Genomic DNA, 23,700 nt, shown 5'->3' on the forward strand with positions numbered 1-23,700 from the left:
ATGGAAGCAACCGTTTTCTTTATATGCACCCAATTTTACAGAATATAGACGATCAAGTAGTGCTGAATACCACTTATTGTGGCAGTCGTTATATATAAATTTACAATGAAGGACGGAAACGTTACCCAAGAGGAGTGCAATCCTGACAAAAATATACGATCAAATTAAGCACGTCTGAGAACCCTAAACCAAATCACTGGTGGATTTGACTAACAAGATCGACCGGATTTAACTACTTTTACCATTTGATAACTTTTACATGGTCTAGACCTTTTCTGGAAACAGCTTTGTTACTTTCGAAAGGCTGCCATTTTGCCCATTTTTCATCCATTCTGCCCAATAGACTTTTGTCCATTTTTCATCCATTCTGCCCAATAGACTTTTGCCCGTTTTTCATCCATTCTGCCCAATAGACTTTTGCCCATTTTTCATCCATTCTGCCCAATAGACTTTTGCCCATTTTTCATCCATTTTGCACAATAAACCTCAGTAGGGTAGCTCGAAAAGAGAAGAGTTGCTGTGCATTATCCACGCCATCCACTACTATAATTCAGAGGAAACCGCTTTTTGTCAACACAGAGCGATTTTCAGTCATTCAGTGAGTCGGCCTAAATTTTCCCAACAGATTTTGGCATGCTGGCATCAGGAAAGAGGAGTTATTGTCGATCGCACCATCCAGGACATTCACTGCTATGACATTGCACAGTTTCTAAACATAAAAAAACTTCCAATTATCCAATGAATTGGTTTCAGAATAGGATGTCGCCTTTGAAAATGTTCGTTCAATTTGTTATGGTTCGCAGCCATTCTTATACCAGTGACATCTATTTTTTACCCGTGTATCTTCTACCTTTTAACTTTAAGTCCAGATGGAAGCAAAATGCATGCAAAACAATAAAGCCAGTTTTTTATTTCACAAGGGCGAAGGCTCTGGTCCCCTTCCCAGACGCGTGCCCAACACACTCTTAAATCATATGTCAATGAGCAGGGCCGGATTTAAAGCTTTGACACTTCTAGGCCAAAGCGCTTTTGCCGCTCCGTTTTTTACGAGATTTTCGGGGATATCCCCGGAAGTTCTGGGATAGGGGAAGCACTAAACAGAAGGCAACTGACGAGCCAACAGTAATGAAAGAGAGAGCTTCCATTCTCGGGAGACATCTGACAGTTTATAAGTGGCCATGAAATACCTGTGAGGTTTTGAAATTACTTTTCTGTGAATAGGCAGCGCGGCAGCGGAGTGCACAAGGCACTTTGACGATGAATAATATAAGTCCAGTTTTTGTTAAAAAAAAAAAATCCCTCGGTAATAATTTATTGCGCTCCTTACATTGTGCGCCCCTAGGCCCGCGCCAAGTAGGCCTATTGGTACATCTGGTCCTGTCAACGAGTTGAACATTACCGTAGTATTTTCGTTTTATATTGTTTTGTCAGATAATATCATCTTGGTAGCAGAAAAAGCTTAAGATGACATAGGCATGAATTTATTTCGGAGGAGGGATCTATTTCTAGAGATGTTCATTTAAAAAAAAAACTTTTGGCCACGGAGAAATGAAAAAAAAAAAGTAAAAACAGACATTTAATTATAAATAAAGGGAAAACCAAAAGGTTTGAAATCACTTTGCAGCCCTTTATTTATGCTCAAACTTGACATGATTATTTTTTATAGTTAATTTGTTCTTTTGCATTTAAAATCACTAATTAAGCCATCTCTTACTTTACAATAGCCTGTTTACCAGCCAGCTGTAATCGAATGATAAAATTGACAAGGAGTCACCCGTTGTTTCGTGTGGCTAAACCACTGCAATTACTAAACATTATAAAAAAACGGTTATATATTCTGTCAGTATTATAATTTATTTTCATTAACCCTGTCATTCTATTTACTTTATTCCTTTTGAATGTACCTTAAGAATTGAGATGGTAAAATCGCTGCATCTACCGATACGTAAAACGAAATTTTGGCAGGTCGAGGTTCAAGTGGTTGTCACTTCATAGATTTCATCTTCTTAATCTATATTATTATCATAATAACGTATAACTGGTAAAGAAATATATGGCTTCTCCAAGGAAAACAGCTTGAAATTGTAGATAATATTTTGCAAGCTAAAACAGGGCCTAGAGGTCTAGAATAGGATGTAGAATAAGGCTCAGAGGTCTAGAATAGGGCCTAAAATAGGGTCTACAATAGACTGTAGAATAGGGCCTAGAGCTCTAGAATAGGGTGCAGAATAAGGCCTAGAGGTCTAGAATAGGGTTTAGAATAGAGTGTAGAATAGAGTGTAGAATAGAAACTAGAAAAGGGTGTAGAATAGGGCTAAGAGGTCTAGAATAGGGTGTAGAATAAGGCCTAGAGGTCTAGAATAGGGTCTACAATAGAGTGTAGAATAGAGCCAAGAAGTCTAGAGTAGAGTGTAGAATAGGGCCTAAAGGTCTAGAATAGGGCGTAGAATAAGCCCTAGAATAGGGTGTAGAATAAGGCCTAGAATAGGGTGTAGAATAGGGCCTAGAGATCTGAAATAGGACGTATAATAAGGCCTAAAGGTCTAAAATAGGGCCTAGAATAGGGTGTAGAATAGGGCCAAGAGGTCTAAAATAGGGTGTAGAATAAGGCCTAGAGGTCTAGAAAAGGGTGTAAAATAGGGCCTAGAGGTCTAGGCCAAAGATTGATAAGCAACGATTCTAGGACAAAATTTAACCAACCTATATCTCCAAACTTCCTTCGTCTTAATAAAACACGATCAGTCCACGCTGGAATTCGGCACTTTTCACTTGTATCATAGTCATCAGAAAAAAGATCATATTTGTATGTCGGAGGGAAGTTAATTTCACCTTCTATGTAGTCTTGAAAGACCAGACCACGATTCTGATTAGCCTATAAAAAATTTAAGCATTTCATACAATCAATATACCCTTAATCATGTCACTTCTCTTGAATTAACTATTTTACCAAACCCGTACCCAAGCTTTTTTTTTTCTAGGGGGGGGGGGGGTCGCTTGAACTACTATACCAAAAGTCCAAAAATAAGAATTCCCCATACTTTGAGGGAAAATAGGCAACATTTCTGTTAAGGTTGTATTTTAAAAAGCGATATTTTGAATATTTAAATAAAAAAATTACTTTTCAAGTTTTTAAGGCTGATGTAATGCACCAAAAATTACCCGAATTTTGTTTCCCATGTAACTGCATTTCTCAATTGAAATGAAAAATTTCTAAATTTTTTGGAGTTTCCCTAAATTTCGCTGTAAGAAACTGGATTCTAAAAAATCAACATCAACAAAAATTGTTGATTAATACTTCGTGTTAAAAAAAAAAAAAAAAAAAAAAAAAAAATGATTATGACAAGCCTCAAAGATCCGAATTTAAATTTTGGGATCAAAAACAAAAGCAGTTCAACAACAGAAAAAAAGTTTAAAAATAACAATACACTTAAAGCTGGCTAAACAATGCAAAATTAATTTGACAAAATGAATACATAATTCATCAATAAAAAAAGGCTCATACCACGTAAAAATATTGAAAAAAAAGTAAAACTTAAAAAATATATTTATATAAAAATATACTATTAAACACGTTTAAGCGACCGTCACGCCATCGTCATCGTCAAATTTCCCTTTACTGTCAAGAAATTCCTTAGCGAGGCTGATAACCATAACTGCAAAAACGAGGGGACTTGGACGTTAACGTTCGTGTATTAACGAACGTCAACTTTCAGGGAGATTCCGGAGAACCCAGTTTTCTTCCGAAGATAATTGAAGCACTGCCCGCATTGGACGTGTTTATGACACGGATTTGCCGACAGAGTGACTGTATTAATTTTCAAGACTAAAAACGGAACACAGTATTAGTTTTAGATAAGAGCAGATAAAGAAAAAACTGTGTTTTGGATTATTGATTCTCACGAAGGACCAGTTGTTGGTACAAGGATGGTTGTATAGGTGTAAAAGATACAGCGAATCAATTTTGATGTATAAAAAAAAAAAAAAAAAAAAAAAAAAAAGTTTCCCACTGACTATTGTGAGTGAGGACAGAGGTTGCATTGCATTTTGACACAGAAAACAAAATATCTCGAGAACCAAATATGATAGAAGTTTTACAAAAATACATCCCTTTACGGTCTTAAATTAAGCACCTGACCTATCCTTCAGCCTAAAAATGAAATGATACTTCGCATTTTCCATTAGCTTACAGGCAGGGCCGTATCCAGGATTTTTGTTCAGGGGGGGGGGGTTTACTAATTTTTGACTTTTTTTTTTGGGGGGGGGGGTACTAATTTTTGACACAGTTTTCGACTAATTTTACTGATTTTTACCTAGGTTTTACTAATTTTCGACTTATTTTCGAGTCGGTCAAAAATTTCGGGGGGGGGGGGGGTGGTTCAAACTTGGAAATTTTGGAAAATTTAGGTTGGCGACTGGCCCCTACTTTTGCCCTGTCTGTCGATGTGTAAATGAGAATCTTTTTCATTTTGTATCCGAGTGTAAAGAGCTGTCTGAGTTGCGGAATGAATGTTTTGAAAAAGTGTTTGAGAGTGAATTGAGTGGATGGCTGAGAGGAATGCATGTGCTATTCAACAGTTGCGTAAGTTCATTCGTTTAGGGATTAAAAATAGGAAATTATGTTTGATGGGATAGCTTGTTATGGTTGGAATGTAGAATTAGGAATTAAATTTTATTATGGCTTTTGTTTGTCAGTTAAGATGTTCGACCTTGTTTTTTTTGTGTTGCTATGGCCCACAGGCATTTTACAATAGAGATTATCTATCTTATCTATTTTTGTAGATAAAGAGAGAAATCTTTATTTAAAAGACGGAAAATCACAAAATAAATACACCAAAAGGCTTCTGCGACTTTTAGAAGATCAAAGAATAACAGCAATATAATACCTGACCAACCGATCCGGGTTACACCAGGCATTTAGTCTAAAACAAGAAGTTTTTCAATATGGGAGCTGGACAGTTTTTCACTGCAGAACAATCAGCTTTACGTGCTTTTTGTGTTGCAATAAATTTCTATTGAAGATGGAGGCTTTCATTATCTTTTTTTGGAAATTATGAGAGATAAGGCTTCCATACCTCTAGATCAGTGGTTCCCAACCTATTTCGGGCCTTGCCCCCCACCTAGGCATTTCTAAGATCTTGATGCCCCCCTCTCATACTATTTGAATTTGTTATTCAAAATTTTACGTGTATTCACCTGAACGAAGTTTAAAAGCCCATTAACTTGGTGGTTTTTTTTCGAGTCGTCTTCTATGCATATTTTATACCAATGAAAATTATTTTTTGCATGCAACATCTTTTATACAATGCATAACGTCATTGCATAACGTCATTCATAAGATACATAATACTATCATGTATCTTTTTTGCTCTTTAAATGCATATGAAAGTGACGTCATTTACATGAAATTTTTTATTTCAAAATTAAGGCTTTAAAGTAAAAAGGTGCACGTCCTGCCCGTGACCCACCAAAATATTGTCATGCCCAACCGGTGGAGCCTCTGCCCCTTGTTGGGAACTCCTGTTTTAGATGGTAAGAAACTGAATTTGACAAGTATTTTTTAGTAATTTTTCAAAAATTCGCTTTGATTTTGAGATTTATTATATATTTGTGCGTTTTACGATTTCAAATTGCATACCTTAAGCTGATCGAATTCCAACATGCTGGACCAATCCTCTTCAAAAATAGTTTCTTTCACTATGTCTCTCTCCATGTCAATTCGGTAGTTGAAGTCCCCACACCATATAACATAATCGTGAGAATGCAAGCTGCGTGCCTAAAAATATAAAAGTTTCAAATACTGCCATTGTTTTTATCCTCGTTTGCCTTAATTTCAACAAATTTACGTGCTGGCACGTGCGCAAGATGCGGTGGGGGAGGGGTAGGTGGAGATGGGGATGGAGTTCATTTCGGTCCCAGATTGCGAGATTTTTATGATTTAGAATATGTATCTCTGAGACTCTTCTTACAGTTGGCTTTTTTTTTTCAAGTTATACTCTTGAAATAAATTCTTAAGTTTGTTCCTTCCCTGACGAATATACCATTTTCATGATTTAGACTATATATCTCTGATACTCTTAATACAGTTCGCTAATTTGTTTTTTGTTGCTATTTTTTTCAAGTTATACCCTTGAAACAAATTATTAAGTCTGTTCCTACCCTGACGAATAAACCGTTTTATGATTTGGACTATATATCTCTCACACTCTTAATACAGTTTGCCCATTTTTTTTTTTCAAGTTATACCCATGAAATAATTATTACGCATGTTCCGGCCCAGATGATTATATTTCCACTATTTTTGATTAAATCTTGTTAGTGAGATTTTTCTACAACGCAGCCACGTTGGTACCATAAAAGTACCACTTTATGTACCATATTTACAATAAAAGTACCACTTTTAAAGTATGTTTGTCAAAAGGTATTTAAATAGAAAGGTCCCAGGATAGGAACAGTAAAACGGAAATAAGAACAGAAACAAAATTTCAGTCCTAAAACTAATTGTATTTTCGACATAACGCCTTTAAATTAGGTGTTGTTTCCTTAGACCACACTTCCTTAGAAATACAATGTATTTCTACTGAAGACGGTCGCTGTATATGTGACCGAAATATCTGGACTTTTGTACCTGTTTTTTCACTGTCTAAATAAATAGATTTATTCCCATTTGAAAGTTTATTTGTTCGTTTTAAAACTAATTGGCAGGTGGTCAAAGTATGCAAATAAAATAGGAGGAAAATATTTATATGAAAATGCCCACAGAACGCAAACCGGCTTGTGCCATGTATTTTCACGTCATTTTGATAATAAGGCGTATCTAGGAGGCAATCTAAGTTAGTTTTTTTGTAACTAATTTGATTACTTCAAAAAATATTCAAGGAGAAAAAGCCAAAAGGCACTAAAATGTAAAGACGGATATCTTGAAGAATTATATAAAGCGTAAAAATTGGGTTTTCAAAAGAATCTTACTGCATTAAATACATAAAAGAAAACGACACAATAACCTATATACTATAAGTTTCCAACTTTTTTACTCCTCGCATCTTCTTTTTTTTTTGGGGGGGGGGGGAGAATTTCCCTATAACTTTATGCCAAACTCAAATTTCCAAGAAAAAATGAATTAAGTAACATGTTAGTGTTACTTTTAATATCTAATCATTCGCGTCTTAAAGACCTTTATTACCTCCTAAAAAGACGTTGTTAAGTAGTAGTAAGAACTTTAAAATGATATCGAATAAAAGTAAAAGAAGACGGATAATTATTTATTATTTTAGTAGTAATTTTCACAGCGAAATCAGACCTTGATTTCTCCCCTAGAGATTGAGATTTAAGTTTTGTTTTAGTGTTTTTAATTGAATTATTTGGAGGCAATTTGAGTTGATGCTGGCTGGCAAATGGAGAACTGCCACTATGTGATGTAATTAAATGTTATTAATATTAATAATTATATTGTGTTATTAATTGGCTTTATTAAATATTAATTAACTTTATTTATTAATTGTTATTAATAATTATATTGTGATATGTAATTAACATATCACAATAACTATGTGATGTGATGTTATTTAATGTTTCTTCAACAAGATTGTCCTAGAGGGTGTTTGTAGTGTATTATTGTGTGAGTGTATGTAATTGTGATATTCTGAGTGTATGTAATTTAGATGTAATGTATTATTAAAACCGATCTGAATACAACGGGTCTGCATGCAAAATGCATTAGGTATAATTATTCTGCATATTATGAAGTAAGAATTGTTTTCTAGCTTCACACTATCTAGATACTTTACCCCCACCCCCCTAATGTGCAATTACATAGCCCAATGATTATTGGGCTATATAGCCCAATAGCCCCATTGATTCGGGTCAGCCTATCCGCGGGCACTTATTTTACGAAAGAAATCTCAGACAAACATAATACAGACGGGTCCATTTCGTATGTGACAGGAAAATTCACTAAGTCGCAAATTGGTGGAAGTGGATTATCATACCTTGAGAGCTGATTTAATCTAGGGGGATTTTTGGGCGAAATCACATAGTAATTGTTGAAGCGAATAAAAGCCAACAATTTGTATTGCAAATAGTACATCACCATCTATCTAAACCTGATAGGGATAGACAAGCAGCGGGCTCGTCAAACAATCCGAAATCAGAAGTGCGTGCATTTTCACGGTTTGAAGCATATAGTGGCGAACTTGGAGATTATAACATTCAAAAAATACTACAGCGGCAAATACTCTATTCATATTTGAGAAGAAAAAGGTTCTTTTCTAAAAACAGGACCAGATAAACGTTATTTGGTTAACAAGGTAATAACCTTATTAACCGGGACCATACAACTACTAATACTAACAACTCACTGTACCTCCAAGCTTAGGCCAACACAGCCACGCACGCTCCCCCTCCATCCCAATCTATTAAAAGCCCCCCACTTTACACCTTCCCAAAAAGTTCCAATATCACTTAAATCTTTCTTTACCACATCCCCCCACCCAATTCGGAGACGACCTAATTTTCGTTTGACCCTAGATGGTTTGCCGACAAGGACGATCTATGGCAATGATAAGCGTTTTCGTTATGCCATTATGGTATATGGCAATTACATAACCGGATTTTGTTTTCTTATATCAGAGGTAGCCCAGATTAACATAGGTATAGCCATTCTCTATAAAATATTACCAGTGGAATTACTGCATAAGTTAAAATACAAAAAACAAGTTGAAAGTTTTATATCTCCTATTATTTGCCATATATGCACTGTTCAAGTTAAACTTTGAGAACTAAAATTACAGCTATCTAACAGTGTTTTTAAGCAAGGTCAATGCGAGGTTTGCTGACCCAGATCAGTTAGAGACTTCACCGTTGCGTTTCTTAATTTGAAATGCTTAAAGAAGATTCGAAATTATGGTACAACCGTTGAAAAAAACCGTTACAAAAACTGCTACAAAAAAAACATATAAAAATTGTTACTAAAACAGCTACATTCAGTTTGTCGAGTAAATGTTTGGAGTTTCTTTTTTTAGTTGTCTTTACCTTTTACACAGCATAATATCGACAAAAAGATCTCACAGACGATATTCATAATAGAAGCGGTATTCTTCACCAAAATATGAACCGTCTTTGCTCGTTACAGCAGTGTATTTGGAGACACTAGACTAATGCTAAAAAAAAAAAAAAAAAAAATATCGCCCCCACTCCTAAATTGATGTCCCTGTGTTACTACCTATTAGCACACTTAGAATGCCTTAATCTATTACCATCACGCATTTTCAATGCAGTGCAAATCGCACTGATAGCAAGCATAATTTTGTCATTATTTAAATAGCACCCGTACATTCGTTTTGTTTTTTGCTTGCCTGTAAAAATAGTGACATTAAGATTCCAATACGTTTGCCAAATAGTTCTGAATTAATAGTTAACCTTCGGTATGTTTCTGGACTAATTTACATATATTGACAAATAGACTTAGTTCAATCTTACATGATTCGTAGTATCCTTGGTTGAAGATATTTACACCAGACTGGCCAAATTTCAATCGATTGGGATAGTAAAGTCTGAGCAAAATTTGTCTCGATATCCAACAGGACAAGCTGTATATGTATGTTGTGTAGTTCTGGCCAGGGAAACTTAAAAGCAAACTCGGTAACTGATTGGTACAATCTGGCAGCAGTAGTGATACAGCTATCCAGGGGCGGATCTAGAGTAAAATCTTGGGGGGGGGAGTGAAAAGGGCGCCAACGAGAAAAATCTTGGGGAGGAGCCAATGTGACAAAGGTGACAATAATCGACCAAATTGACAAGTTTATTCTAAAAAAAGAGAAAAAAACAGGGAAAGAGGGCACCAGAAAAAATCTTGGTGGGGGGCAGGGCCCCCTGGATCCACCAGTGCAGCTATCCCATTACAAGAAAATCCATTCCTGTTTTTTTTTTTAGGAAATGGGAAACAGTAATTGCTATGCAGTTATCTTTTCTTTTAAAAAGAATATTCATCTTCCAGCCAATCGTTCACTTTGCTAAGAAATAAATAGAATATTTTGCAAAACTATTTTGTCATCAACATTTAAAAGGTAAAAAAATTAGGAGCCAACGAAAAATAAACTTTTGGGTATAAAGCTGATTTTTTGTTGATCTGACTTAACAGAAAGGTGGACATAAGTTCCTATTAAACAGGAACTAAATAAGGATTAGACATTATTCTATACATAAAAATAAATATCTTCAATTTGGGTTTACATTTAAGCTAAATCAAAGCGGATGAAAAGACACGGCTTATGCGAAATTAAAAGAATCACGTGTCAAATCCAGACTTAAGTCATATCGTTTGAGAAAAAAGGCTAAAACTTAAACTGTACTTTTTCTCCATTGATTTCAATATTAATTGACTTCAGCAAGAAAATTAGACACTTTGAATGGCGAGAACATGGTTTGAGATGTCTATACCACTATGTGAAGCATTCCACTTTATACGGTAGCTCTACTATTCATGTTTACATCTTTTATCTAATTAACCACACAGATAGAGAAACTGCTATATCGAGCTTTGATCTTTCTCAATTTAGAATAATATATGTCCAATCTTTCCTTTAAAATTAGAAAAAAATTTAAGGGACAACCGGATTCGATTCAATGACCTATCAATCCGCTTTCCATCTACACAGAACTGAATATGAGATGCCTTGCTGAGGCTGTTGCGGTGGTCGGATATAAGTTTACGCCATGAGATCGGAGTCCACTGGGGAAAAGGTTGAAGGGATCCTATTTCCTCCTTCCTGACAACAAAAGATGTGGGCGATTGCTATTGATCATTATACGTATATACTAGTTTATTGGTTGCCCAAAGTTTTTGGCCAGAAGGGACGAAATCGAGTCCCAAAACCCATTACTGAAAATACGTGAGTATTTTCTTCATATGTAAATTTGATTCGCTATGGTTTGCTGAATACATTTCACCATTTATGCCTTAATCGGTTCAAACATTATAATTTATTCATCAACTAAAATGGTTTTTTCCTAACTTAAGAACACAACTAATATCAGAAATGAACTAAAACATAAAAACCTCAAATATACGTCAAACGATATAATAATACAAAAAGGAAAATCTGAAATTGTGTGTTACTATAAAAATACTTACGAAGGGAGATGAAAGATTTCTGGCTATTTCGGCATAGTCATCGTTTCGTTCTTTTACTTGTGACTGACCAGCAGCGAAATGGGAGCAGACAAAGGCAAAAGACGTTGAATGCAAGTTGAAGCGAATCATAACCCCTCCCTTATTACCTGAGCGAATAAAAGAAAAAGATAGAAACTGTGCCAGTACACATATTCTGGGTAATTTATAGCAGAATTTATTGGAGAGATTGATCAGCAAAGCTATTCGCTCCACATAAAAAAAAGAAATAAAGATTGCAATAAAGATACGCAACATTTCTCGCTAGGGTAAGCATGTTCTGTCTATTGAATTTAATTCAACTAATTATTATGAATAGCGGTAAAAATATAAAACTTGTCGGTGGGCATTCTCAGCTCAGTGGTTAGTTACCTGCCTAATTAAAAAGAGCTGTAGATTTAACTCCGACTGACGGCAAAGTATTTTAAAACCATTTTTCATCTTTTGGAATGCATTGCTGGCTTTGGATTTAATGTAACGTGTACAGAAATACACATACACTTTATATATATATATATATATATATATATATATATATATATATATATATATATATATATATATATATATATATATATATATATATATATATATATATATATATATATATATATATATATATATACCGTATATATATAGGGTCAATAAATATAATTAACTGTTATTTGTAACGTTTTGAAAATTTAAAAAAGGGCCCAAAGGAACGCAAAAAAAATACATAATTTTTTTTAAGATTGCCTTGGCATTATGAATAATGCTGGAATTCAAGTGGGCAATTTCAGAAATTTTTTAGTTATATTTCTCATATTTTTCTACATACTGCACAGCTTGTAACTGGCAGTCGATTAAACCGACTTCACATCTTGAGTTCAAGTTTCTACTTAGCATCAGTCTAACAATTAAACCTTTTATGGCATGTATTTTTTTGGGCGCCATACATACATTTAGATAGGTTGCAATTAAGGCCGTATCCAGGGGGTGGGGGGCTGGGTTTAAATCCACAGCCCCCTCGCCAACATTTTTTTCCAGCTCGTAAAAACATGATAAAAATGTATTTAAACAAATTTTCTATGCGTTTTTAAATTTATTTTTTTTTAAACCTACCAATTTCAACTTGCAATCATTTGGTTTATGATGCTTTTACACTTGGATATTATCTCTTTTCCCATAAAATTTCCGACCACAGTGACGAGTTACAGCAGATACATCATGTAAAAAATACCTGTTCCTGATATACATAAAACCTAATCTGTTTTTCACCTTCTTTTACAGGAACATCATCCTCTCCAAGACTTTACGTCCAACCCACATAAACGCTGATGGTCCTCGGGTATTTTTTCTTACCATGTCGCGTTTAGATATTTCAACTTTTCTGTTAACTCCAAGTATTGTGAGAATTTGTGCATTTTGATCTTTTGACAAACCCAATTCACTCAGCCGTCCATTGAAACGATGCTTAATATTACTTACATTGATCAAGAACTGTTCCTGCATTTCATTTTTTAGATAGACAATTAGCATTGGTACTTGTATGATATACCCCCTGCAGCTCAAGTTGTTCATGCATTAACGCACTGTAAACCGGTTTCTTTCAACTTACACAATAGATGGGAAGTATATAATTTGGGCTATATATTTGCACATTAAGGGGAGGGGGTAATGTATTTGGACAGTGTGAAGTCAGATAACAATTCTCACTTCATAATATCAGAATAATTGTAGCTAAAACATGTTGCATGCAAACCCGCTGTACATTACTGCACCCCCCCCCCCTAATGTGCAAATATACAGCCCAAATTTGTTTCCAAAGTATTATATTTTTATCATACTTAGGTACATTTCATTAGGATTAACCTAACTTAACTTCTTGAGCTGCAGGCGGTATATCATACAAGTGCCTTAGCATTTAATAAATTCAAACTCAAAGTCAATTTAAGGCCAAAAAAAAATTAAAGATTCGTTGCACAAAAGTGGCATAACACCCAATCATACCATACTCACATCGCCAGATTGCCGACACTTAATTAAAGTGACCAGAAAAACAATTGCAGCATTTATATTGACCGAGGAATGTAACAAATTATCTTAACTAATATTCTTGCAGAAAATTTTTAAATAATCAAATTGCCTGACTTTATTGGTTATTATTTATAGCGAACAAGCATTATGAGAACTGCTCTGAATAATAAAAATAACAGTATATATATATATATATATATATATATATATATATATATATATATATATATATATATATATATATATATATATATATATATATATATATATATATATATATATATATATATATGCGTTTTGTGCGTTGTTGTACAGACACTACTGCCCATTTTGTGAATTTTACTGTGCGCATTTAGGAGAGAAAAACCCTAGATAGAGTGCATGGACCATGAGTCACCCTCCTAATATATATCCATGGACTATAAAGGCGTATCCGTGGATGAGAATCATGTTAATTGATTTCAGTTACCTAAGAATTAGCCATTTCGATGCATGACAAAGTAGGAAAACAGGAAAGGCAACCTGTTTCTTAACAACAGGTTACTTAAGAATTTAAAACTCAAGAAACGCCTTTTTAACACTTTGCAAGAAAGAGTTTTGCGTGGAAAGCCTGGCATAAGGACCAAGGCCGTATCCAGTAGGGGGGAGGAGGAGGGGAAGTTACCACCACCACCCCCAAAAAGTTACCATCGCCCCCCCAAAAAATGTCCAACTCGTGAAAACGCAACATATAATATATATATATATATATATATATATATATATATATATATATATATATATATATATGTATATATGTATATACAAATTTTTGATATTTTTTCTTTTTTTTGTAAACCCCTTCCCCCCGCTCCAAAAAATATCCCCCCATCCCTCCAACAGAATCCTGGATATGACCCTGGTAAGGACTTAAGAGACGAATGTAAAATAGGATCATAAGTAATTTGGTACTAACCTGCCGCTCCCCCGAGTCCTGTTTTCACAGTATCTGTGCTAACTTCCCTAACATATGGAGCAAGCTCTGGTTTTACAAAGACGTATAAACAAACGCCAACTAATTGAACAGATGTCAAAAGTCCGTATTTTCTATCTCTTGACAAAACTTTCTCCAACTCTATTGCCCAAGATCGAGCATTTTCAGAACTAGAACAAAAGGAAAAAGAAATCATATTTATTCATTCGTAAACATCTGTGCTAAGAAATGACTGTATTTCATATGTAAATATTACTGACTCCTTAAGGAAGCCAACTAAAGCCTTGTTTTTGTAGTATTATAACATTGTAAGTTCATGAAAACTGTCTCTTAGCTAGAAGAAATAATTGAATGTTCTCACTTTAATGATAAGATCACAGATATACAAAATATAATAGAGAACCAACGCTCGTCATTTAACATTGAAAACCTTGGCACAGGAAAAAACCGCTGCAGCTGGTCTTTTAGCTTCAGATAGATTCAGAGTGACAACGTTGTTAATAACAAATAAACTTGGAAAACAAAAAAAAATGATGGATAATGTTGATTTGCAAAGTGAATGCACTGAAGCGAAGCAAATGCACAGGCCTAATTTTGTTCATGAAACTCCAAAAGTATATAGTTGTATTAGATTACATTGATGAAGTAAGGTTTGAAAGCGTGGGCACTCCGAAAGACGGAACAAGGTTTATTAGAGGTTTTCCAGAGGACTTGTCTACGGATTGTTTTAAGTACCCGTCTGACTGACCCTATTTCAAACAGTAAGCTGCACGAAAAATGTGGTTCTATCGCGGTTTCTAGGGCTATAATGAGATAAAGGTTGAGATGGCTAGGACAGAGATTGTCAAAGATCATCCTTTTCGGCCACCTTCTAGGGCCAAACGAAAAGCAGGTCGTCTCCAAATTGGGTAGGAGGTCGTAAGGAAGAATTTAAGGGAAATGGGAACTTCTTGGGAGGGTATAAAGAGGGAGGCTTCAAAAGGATTGGGATGAAGGAGCGTGCGTAGCTATCTCGTCCTGAAGCGGCATGGTGCTGCAGTGAGTTGTTAGTAGTAGTAGTAATTTGATACATTTGGCGGTAGACACTTTTTAACGGGTAATGCAACTTATTCGTAACGATCACCTTGAAATCCCCTGGCTTTTTAAGAAAAAGCGCATCGGTGCATAAAAAATAACGGTATCAGCATTTTGTTTTATTTATAAACTTTTGGATAGGAGCCATCAGACTTTTGGATAGGAGATCAGGGGGGAGGTTTCACAAACCCAATATGTGCCTCCAATCATACAAAGTTCAAGTCCTTGCATGACTCTAGGGTTTGACAGCGTGCAGCGGCCCAACTTTTCTACAAAAACATAGCTTTCATAACAATGATCCATCTTCATAATTCGGTACCCTTGTTCTTCATACTAAACGGATTATGTTCTCCCTGAAGGAAAATTGTTCTGATTAGTCGACCATTTCGAGTACGGCTATAGTTATATTTTGATCCGATGTAATCAGGGCTAAGGTGATGTTCAGACGTAAAACATGATATGGGAGGGAAGTTTCGCCCCCCAATCCCTTTCAACCCTTAAAAAGGCCTTAGAACTTCCAATTTCAGATCAAATGACCCCTCTCCCGGGTTTCTACGACCATACATTCTATAAGATATGGCGCCAGGAAAATAAAAAGGTAACATATGGGAGACGCAACACTATTTACTATTTCTATGCTACTGCGATGACACTGACGACTAACTCTATGATGGATTTCAAGCAAGGCTTTTTTTTTCTTTTTTTTTAGTGCGACCACTTCATGGCCGAAAACCCCTACTCTACTCGCGTGGCAGCTTGGGCATTGGGTGCTTGCAAATGATGGACATAGAAGATTTTTGATTCCCAAGAATTAGAAGGCTTCCATTGGTATGTTTCTGAAGATAAAGTGTAGCGATTGTAGAATGGATACAAAATGTACAAACGTGTCATCTATTTATTAGATTTACCATTGTTTTGTCCTTGCAAAATAGCTTTCAGAAGTAGATTATGATAAATGGCCAACTGAAAAGATAAATTACAAGGCTAAATAAACTAATGGCCAGAGAATTTACAATCTCACCTAGCAGCCATTATGTTTGAAGCATTTAGATCAACCATTTCTTCAAAGCCAATGGCATAAATATCTACTTCATCTTCATTATCAGGAGCTTCTTCAACATCCACAAGAGCTGCAATAAAAAAGAAAATTCTCCTTCGTTTACTAAAATAAAGTTGTCCATTATAGATTATATTCCGCAAATAAAAGTGCACCAAAGCTGATTAGACTTGCAAGTCTAAACCCCTAGACTTGAAATGCTTAATGCAGGGGTTCGAGTCACGGAGTCACTGGTCATTTGGATTGCAGCGGTAGCTAGCAACCTAGTAAGAGACGATCACACCCCATAGTAAAAACTGGAATAACGTATAACTCATAGAAATAGTTTGGTATGGAACGGAGTCAGTGGCGTGACTCCGCAAGCTCAGCCAGTGTCAACCCAGCTCTAAATGAGTGCCTAGAGAAACCTGGGGGGAAAACACGGGAAGCGTCAGATGACTTGCCCCCAATCACGCATTGAACTCCCGCCTGAAGCCAGGGAATCAAGAGATCGGTACCTGCACAACGCAGACCATTGGTCAGCATGCGAAAAAAGTAAAAAAAAGCTAAGTAGGCAGTTCCAACATGCTCCATTTAGAAAGACAAGGTGTTCAGTTGTATTAAATATACATTATATAAAAACTGGCAAAGGAGCACTCTTGTTATGATGACCATACCGTTTTTTTCTAATTTATATGTTTTCAGGGTTTTAGCCCTTATCCATTTTTTATGGTTCCAAAAACTTGATTAGTTTATTTTTCAACACAAAGGAAAAGTGCACACACAAACACACACATGAACACTCTTAATGTAAATATACATATATATATATATATATATATATATATATATATATATATATATATATATATATATATATATATATATATATATATATATATATATATATATATATATATATATATAGCAATGGAAGCGAAAGTGAAAGAAGCAGAAACTGCTTCGGAAAAGGCTATGTGTGACCCGCAAAACATGTAGAAAAGGTTCAAAAGTAGTAAAGTTCAGCCGAAGCCTTGTGCCACCATACCTGAGGAGCAGTGGTTAAAAAATTATTTGCTGGTTTTTGGGTAAAAAAAAAATTCATTTGGAAAAGAAATATGATGAATCGCTAAAATCGCTTCTTGATTCGCCTTTGAAAAGGCGCAATTATTTTGTTGTTTCTAAGAGTGACATTTTGGAGGCTGTTCACCGGTTGAAGGGTAACAAGGCTCTCGGTCTTGATGGCTTTGAGGGTAATCATCTGCACTATGGCTCCCCGCTTTTACTTCAGCACCTGTAACTACTTTTTCAGATGTGTTTAGATAATGCTACCGTCCCTAACTCGTTCTGTACCGGGGTCATTTCAAATATCCTCAAGAAAAGAAAAAACGCAAATGAATGTGAACTATATGCGGACGATATAGACTGGTTCTCAGTGAAGTTCTCATCGAAGTGTATGATTGACCACCGACAGTGTGAATTTCAAAAACATTTCAGCTGTGCTTTCGCCCACAGACTCCTAAACCGTATAATTGCCAAGGCTGAATGACTTGTTCATTCATGCCGTCTGCCGTCTCCAGACCCTGCTAGATGGCTCCAGACCCTGCTAGATGCCGTCTCTCAGACCCTGCTAGGTGAACACCCATATAGTAGCTTTATTATCATATTGGTATTCCAATAGCTATATAAGAGTGAAGATTTGACTTGACAGAGTTAGTGCGACAGTTAAACTTGATGGAGAACTTCAACAAGGTTCGGTTTCAAGTCTGAGAGTGTTTAACACTTTGACTTCTAAGGTTACAAAACAAATTTCTGGTGGGTTAAGCCTTCATCTTTGTAATTTGAGTCTATTAAGCTATGCTGATGATTTACTTATTTTTAGTTTTCCTTTAAAAGTATTGCAGGATAATTTGGATAAGCTCTTATATGGCTATAGCGCTATTGGTCTACAACTTAATGACCAGAAAACCAAATTTCATGTTTTGAACCCCGACGAAACGAGATTCGTTAGCAATAACTGTATCAGTAGATGATGTTACTATTGCACCGTCTTCTTCGCTTAATTATTTAGGTCTTCGATATGGTCGAGACAAGAAAACAACTAGAACTCTTTGCCTAGACACCCTTGTGTCAAAACCTTACAAACCCTTACATGTTCCCCGCCAAAAACTTTACATTTGTCTTAATAATTTCTAATTAGTCAAATTCTCCTGTTTTAGGTTCTTAAAAAAGAATGTGCCCCCCCCCAAACAAAACTCTCAGTAGCCTACATGCCTGAAAGGGCTAAAAAAAAACAAATTAAGGAGCGTCCTGAACTCTGAATAAGGACCACTCGAATAGAAGCTTTCTAAGTGTTCTGACAAGCTTCATCAATCCGTACAATTGGACAAAAGATTTCTAGTGGATGTCTAATTTATTTCTGATTAAAAATTTATGTAATGTACTTGATTCTGGACGGCCATTTTGTATCTCTTCTGATAAAACTTTTGAAAAAAGAACAAAGAGAAACTAAATAGCCCTTGAGACAACAAAACTTATAAGTAAGAAAAATAAACTTTAATACTCTTTTCCTGAAAGGTAATAACCTTTGAAACTATATTTGTTTTGAAACGGTAATAGTTACCGATAGTTAATAATAGCCTAAAATTTTAGAAACTCACCGGCATAAATACACGTTATTCAAACCGAATTGAGCGACTAATCATATTAAGTAACAATAATAGCGATTGTACAAAAAAAAGAAAAAAAAGAAAAAAAGAACTGAATTTATTGCCTTCAATATGTTATTTGGAAAGATATAAGACGCAAGGATTAATATTAATGTATGCAAACAAAGGTGCATCCAAGATTATCGGTCATGGGGAGAGATTCACGAATAAACTTTAAAAAACGCGTTATATATTTGTTTATATGCACTTTTTAAGTTTTTACGATTCAGACAAAATTTCGGAGGGGGGGGGATTCAATCCTGGTGACTCCCCCCTCCCCCGCACATACAGCTTTGTATGAAAAACGTTACTTACATCTTGACTTGGAAAATTTTTGCGCATCAAGCAACCAATCAGCTAGAGAAACATTTTTGTAGACGACACTTCGAAAGTGATTCCCTCCATTGACGTTATACGTCGCTGCAGAGATACGCATTGGAACAGGATGTGTATACTCTGGAAATCGTGAGCAAATTGCTCTAAGAAACGTATTTGAACCTAAAAGTAAATATAAATATAAATATATATATATATATATATATATATATATATATATATATTTTTTTTTTGAAAGAATTCTTTTTCTGAAAATATTTTATACAAATTTTGAAGACGTAAAAAAAAAAAAATAATAATAATCCGAGCGAAAACAGTATTTCGGAAATTGCGATGGCCTTCAAAAGACAATTTGAAAAAAGTGGAACCTTTTACATTTTCTGTGCTCTCAATGTCAAAATACTTAATCCGTTTTCATATAGACAGACTACTCACATTATATTATTAGAAAGGCGATACTTAATAAAACAGAAATAGAAGAATTCTGAAAGGCAACACTTTGCGCATAGTTTTGTCAAGGGATAAAAATTAGAAAAGTAAGGAGACAAATCCTTCTTTCCTTTAATAGGACACACAAATGATACTCTAGCCTTTTAGAGGATTGGAGGGAGTTATAAACTCACCTTAATTTTGGCAAATTCTGTTAGATTTAAGTTTGACTTGATTATTCTTTTTAATTTATTTATTTTTTGATTTTTATTTTAATTAATCTTCGTTTTAGGTTCCATCCACTGAATTATAGTGATACGTGTTATTTTTAGGTTTGATTTATTATTATGGTATTATATAACGGGTTATTATAGCGATACGTGCTATTTATTTTAAGTTATGTTCGTTTAAGGTTTCGTTTACTTATTCACAGTAATTTCCGTTCATTTTTTGGCCGACGTAATTTTATTACGTAATTTTGTATTACTGCTCCCTTAGATTTTAATATGGCGTTCTTTTTTCTGAGAACTTTATATTTCAAAAGTTTAATTTTTAGAATTAATTCGACTACGAGAAGTTGTGGATAAAATTTAAGAAAGGAAAAATTTGAATTTAGGAAAGGCAGAGGATGCATTGAACAAATTCAAATAAAAACCTCAAAAACCTCAAATAATAATAAGAATGATCTGAGTTACTAGAACCCATTAGCCCTTAGTTTTATAGATCTTCAGGTATTTGATTCAGCTGAGCTTTAGTGAAGGTTCTGTCCTAGCATGGTACAAAGACAAGTACATTAAAATAATTAGTTTTGTGGACGGGAAAAATAACACTGCGATTGAGGTGGGAAGTGAGGTTAGGAATTTGTTTGGTGTAAAATCAGGAGTTAAGCAAGGTTCTGTCCTATTTCCGTTTATGTAAATAATTCTGTTGGACTTTGTCCCAAGGATTACCACAAAGCCTATGGTGTTATTATATGGGAAGGTAGCTCTCCTTGACTTTTTATTTACCCAGATAATTTGAATTTTCTAAATAAAGGTATAGCAAAATGAAGAATCTGTTGGATGTTTTGAGGATCCAGAGAGAGAGAATAGCTTTAAAAATTAGTCTTAAGAAGACTAGGTTGCTAGAATTAGGAATACATGGAATCGAAAAGGTGATATTAACAAAGAGAAAATTGACCAAGTGCATAACTTCATACATCTAGGTAGCATTATTAGTAAGAATGGTGTAAGCAGTCAGGGATGGATCCAGTGGGAGGAAGGGGCGTTGGGACCGCGCCCCCGAGATTTTTCTGATGCCCTCATTTGTTTTTTTACTTCTTTTTTAAATAAACTTGTGAATTATTGACGCCCTTGTCGCATTGGGCCCTCCCCCTGAGATCTTGTTCCTTTGGATGCAATATAAATGTAAAAAGTAGAATAGCCGTGGTGCAGGGATTTGTTTCACAGTTGAAAAAAAGTTTGGAAAAATAAGAAGGCAAGTAATAGAGCTAGAAGTCACTGTGATGACAGGGGTCAAGTATGGATCTCAAAGATGGGTGCTATGAAATGTTGGGGATGATAAAGAAGATGTTTCAAGAAGAATTGTCTGAGAATGGATTTAGAGACTCGCTTAAACGACCACTTGTCAAACAGTAAGCCGTACGAACAATTCAGTTCTATTCAAATTCCTGGGGTCTAAGGGCTATAACGAAAGAAGCTGAAGATAGTTAGGTTATACAGTACGGATGACAAGTTACCAAAATCGTACTTTTGAAAATCCATCTGAGTGAAACGACAAGTAGGATAGAGGAAGGAAATAGGTAATAAAATAACATGTAAATATGATATAAAAAACCATACTTTTGACAATCCATCCGGGCCAAACGATAGGTAGGACGGAAAGGGAATAGGTCTAAAGAAAGTATGAACTCATGAGATCGTTTTAAAAGTGAAGCTATCAATACTGTGGAGTAAAGGAGCGTGCCCATCTGCGCCAGTTTAGGGCGACTTGGTGCTGCGGAGAGGTGTCAGTTTTTGTAGTAGTAAACACAACACACACAAACATACAAACGCACAGATAATGAACTCACTGATATGGGAGGCAGAGGGAAAGGGGGGGGGGGTGGTTGTTCATCGTGAACGGAAAAATTTCCCTTTTGAGGTTGGGAATAACAGGTCCTAGCACCCTTTTCCTTTTCTTAAAAATGAATAGAAGGTGATTTATGCACCATTTTTGGGAATTCTAGGGAAAAACACATTCCATTCAACTCTTTATTTATCCATTCACCATACCCAACAAAATGTTTTGATTATCCCGAATTAACGATTATTCGGAATGGAAGATTCCAAAAATCTGAAGAGCCTTAAGGTAATTTGCTCGCATCCTCTCTCCTTACGTCACGCTAATATGATGCAAAGGTCCATGCCTAGGATTTTTTCAGGGGGAAAGGGTGCAAGTTAATCAAAGTTAATCAAAGTAGTAACCAAGTTAATCAAGTACTTCACTACTTTGATTACTAATAAAAGTAGTAATCAAAAATTAATCAAGTCAATCAACGTGGTAACACAGTACAATTTACGCAAAAATTACACGAACATTCGTAAAATAAATGAAACCTTGGAAGAGACCCCACCCCGCCCTTCATATAGGGAAGATACAGAATAAAGGAACATATTTAGTCATTATGTTCCTGCTATCGCTAAACTGAATCCAGCTTAGATGATAAGATGAATACAGATAAGATGAAATTACACGAACATAACATGGTAACAGTCGTAAAATAAATGAACATATCTAGTCATTATGTTTATTAGTCATTAGTCATTATATTCCTGCTATCACTAAACTGAATATAGCTTAGATGATAAGATGAATACAGATAAGATGAAATTACACGAACATAACATGGTAACAGTCGTAAAATAAATGAACATATTTAGTCATTATGTTCCTGCTATCGCTAAACTGAATCTAGCCTAGATGATAAGATGAATACAGATAAGATGAAATTACACGAACATAACATGGTAACAGTCGTTAAATAAATGAACATATTTAATCATTATGTTCCAGCTATCGCTAAACTGAATCTAGCTTAGATGATAAGATGAATACAGACTAGCCGTTTACTTCCAGATCTTGAAGACTAGAAATATAAAAGTGTTTAACTCTTGTTTGCCAAGAAGCAAATGATTATTCAAGAAAAGTGTGAAAGCTCTGACAAAACTTACTGTTTTATTGCCTCCCCTCCTCTAGAAAAAGGAGATTTTTCCCACACCCTCCTGAAAAAAAAGACTGGGTTGCCTTGGACTCTTCTACGTTTAGAGTTAAAGAAGAAACTTAGACTTAAAGAAGGAATTAAATCTAAAAAAGGCAGCAAAACTTTAAATATTCGTTCAAAAGACCCCAATCATGGTCCTCTACGAGCTTTGCTCCATACGATTACCCTCGGGATAAAGAAACCGACGCAACACGGCTGTCGGGATACCCATAAAATTCTATTTTCACGTTGTTTTTTTTTCCGGAAATCTTTGATTTGCTGTCTCTTCTATTTTAGTCGAGTAATACTGCGAAAAACTATGTAAGATAAACTGTCTTATATACAAAATTGCTTCGTTCCCTTAGAAATAATTTTCGAAGCTGTCAAGACCCATGATTTTTTTATACCTTAGAGGGAATTTTTTCCTAGACAAATTAGATTTTCTTTTTTGGTGCCAATATTATGATGTTAAGATAAGACCACAGTGTGTCATTGGTTGGTCCAGTTTTTTTCTCAAAAAATTCCATCAAACGATTGCCATTATTTTGTGTCGCATCTTAAATAATCCAATGCCCAATGCATTTGGCAGAAAATGAATACAAAAACTTCTTTTAAACAGCGTCGGCCAATGTACTTTTTGAATCAATTTCCTCATAGGATGAGTAAACAGCGAAATAAAAACTTAAAATCATCTTATATAACGATTACATATAACCTAAT

General features: G+C 35.1%; 1 protein-coding gene across 3 annotated transcripts in view; it reads right to left on the reverse strand.

The window, feature by feature from the left end:
- Synj (synaptojanin) overlaps positions 1 to 23,700 on the reverse strand; it is a 142,211-nt gene that overhangs the window by 25,559 nt on the left and 92,952 nt on the right. For all 3 annotated transcript variants that reach the window (XM_089101835.1, XM_089101836.1, XM_089101834.1), the window contains 6 exons: positions 19,290 to 19,472; positions 16,252 to 16,360; positions 14,139 to 14,326; positions 11,129 to 11,274; positions 5,636 to 5,773; positions 2,701 to 2,872 (listed from right to left, as the gene is read on the reverse strand). In XM_089101835.1, the coding sequence (XP_088957961.1) occupies positions 2,701 to 2,872; positions 5,636 to 5,773; positions 11,129 to 11,274; positions 14,139 to 14,326; positions 16,252 to 16,360; positions 19,290 to 19,472 (936 nt within the window). The remainder of the gene's footprint in view (positions 1 to 2,700; positions 2,873 to 5,635; positions 5,774 to 11,128; positions 11,275 to 14,138; positions 14,327 to 16,251; positions 16,361 to 19,289; positions 19,473 to 23,700) is intronic.

The sequence above is a fragment of the Artemia sp. Qi Xiang Cuo genome, chromosome 15, assembly GCF_049724085.1.
Source record: "Artemia sp. Qi Xiang Cuo chromosome 15, ASM4972408v1, whole genome shotgun sequence".
Lineage (NCBI taxonomy): Eukaryota > Metazoa > Arthropoda > Branchiopoda > Anostraca > Artemiidae > Artemia > Artemia sp. Qi Xiang Cuo.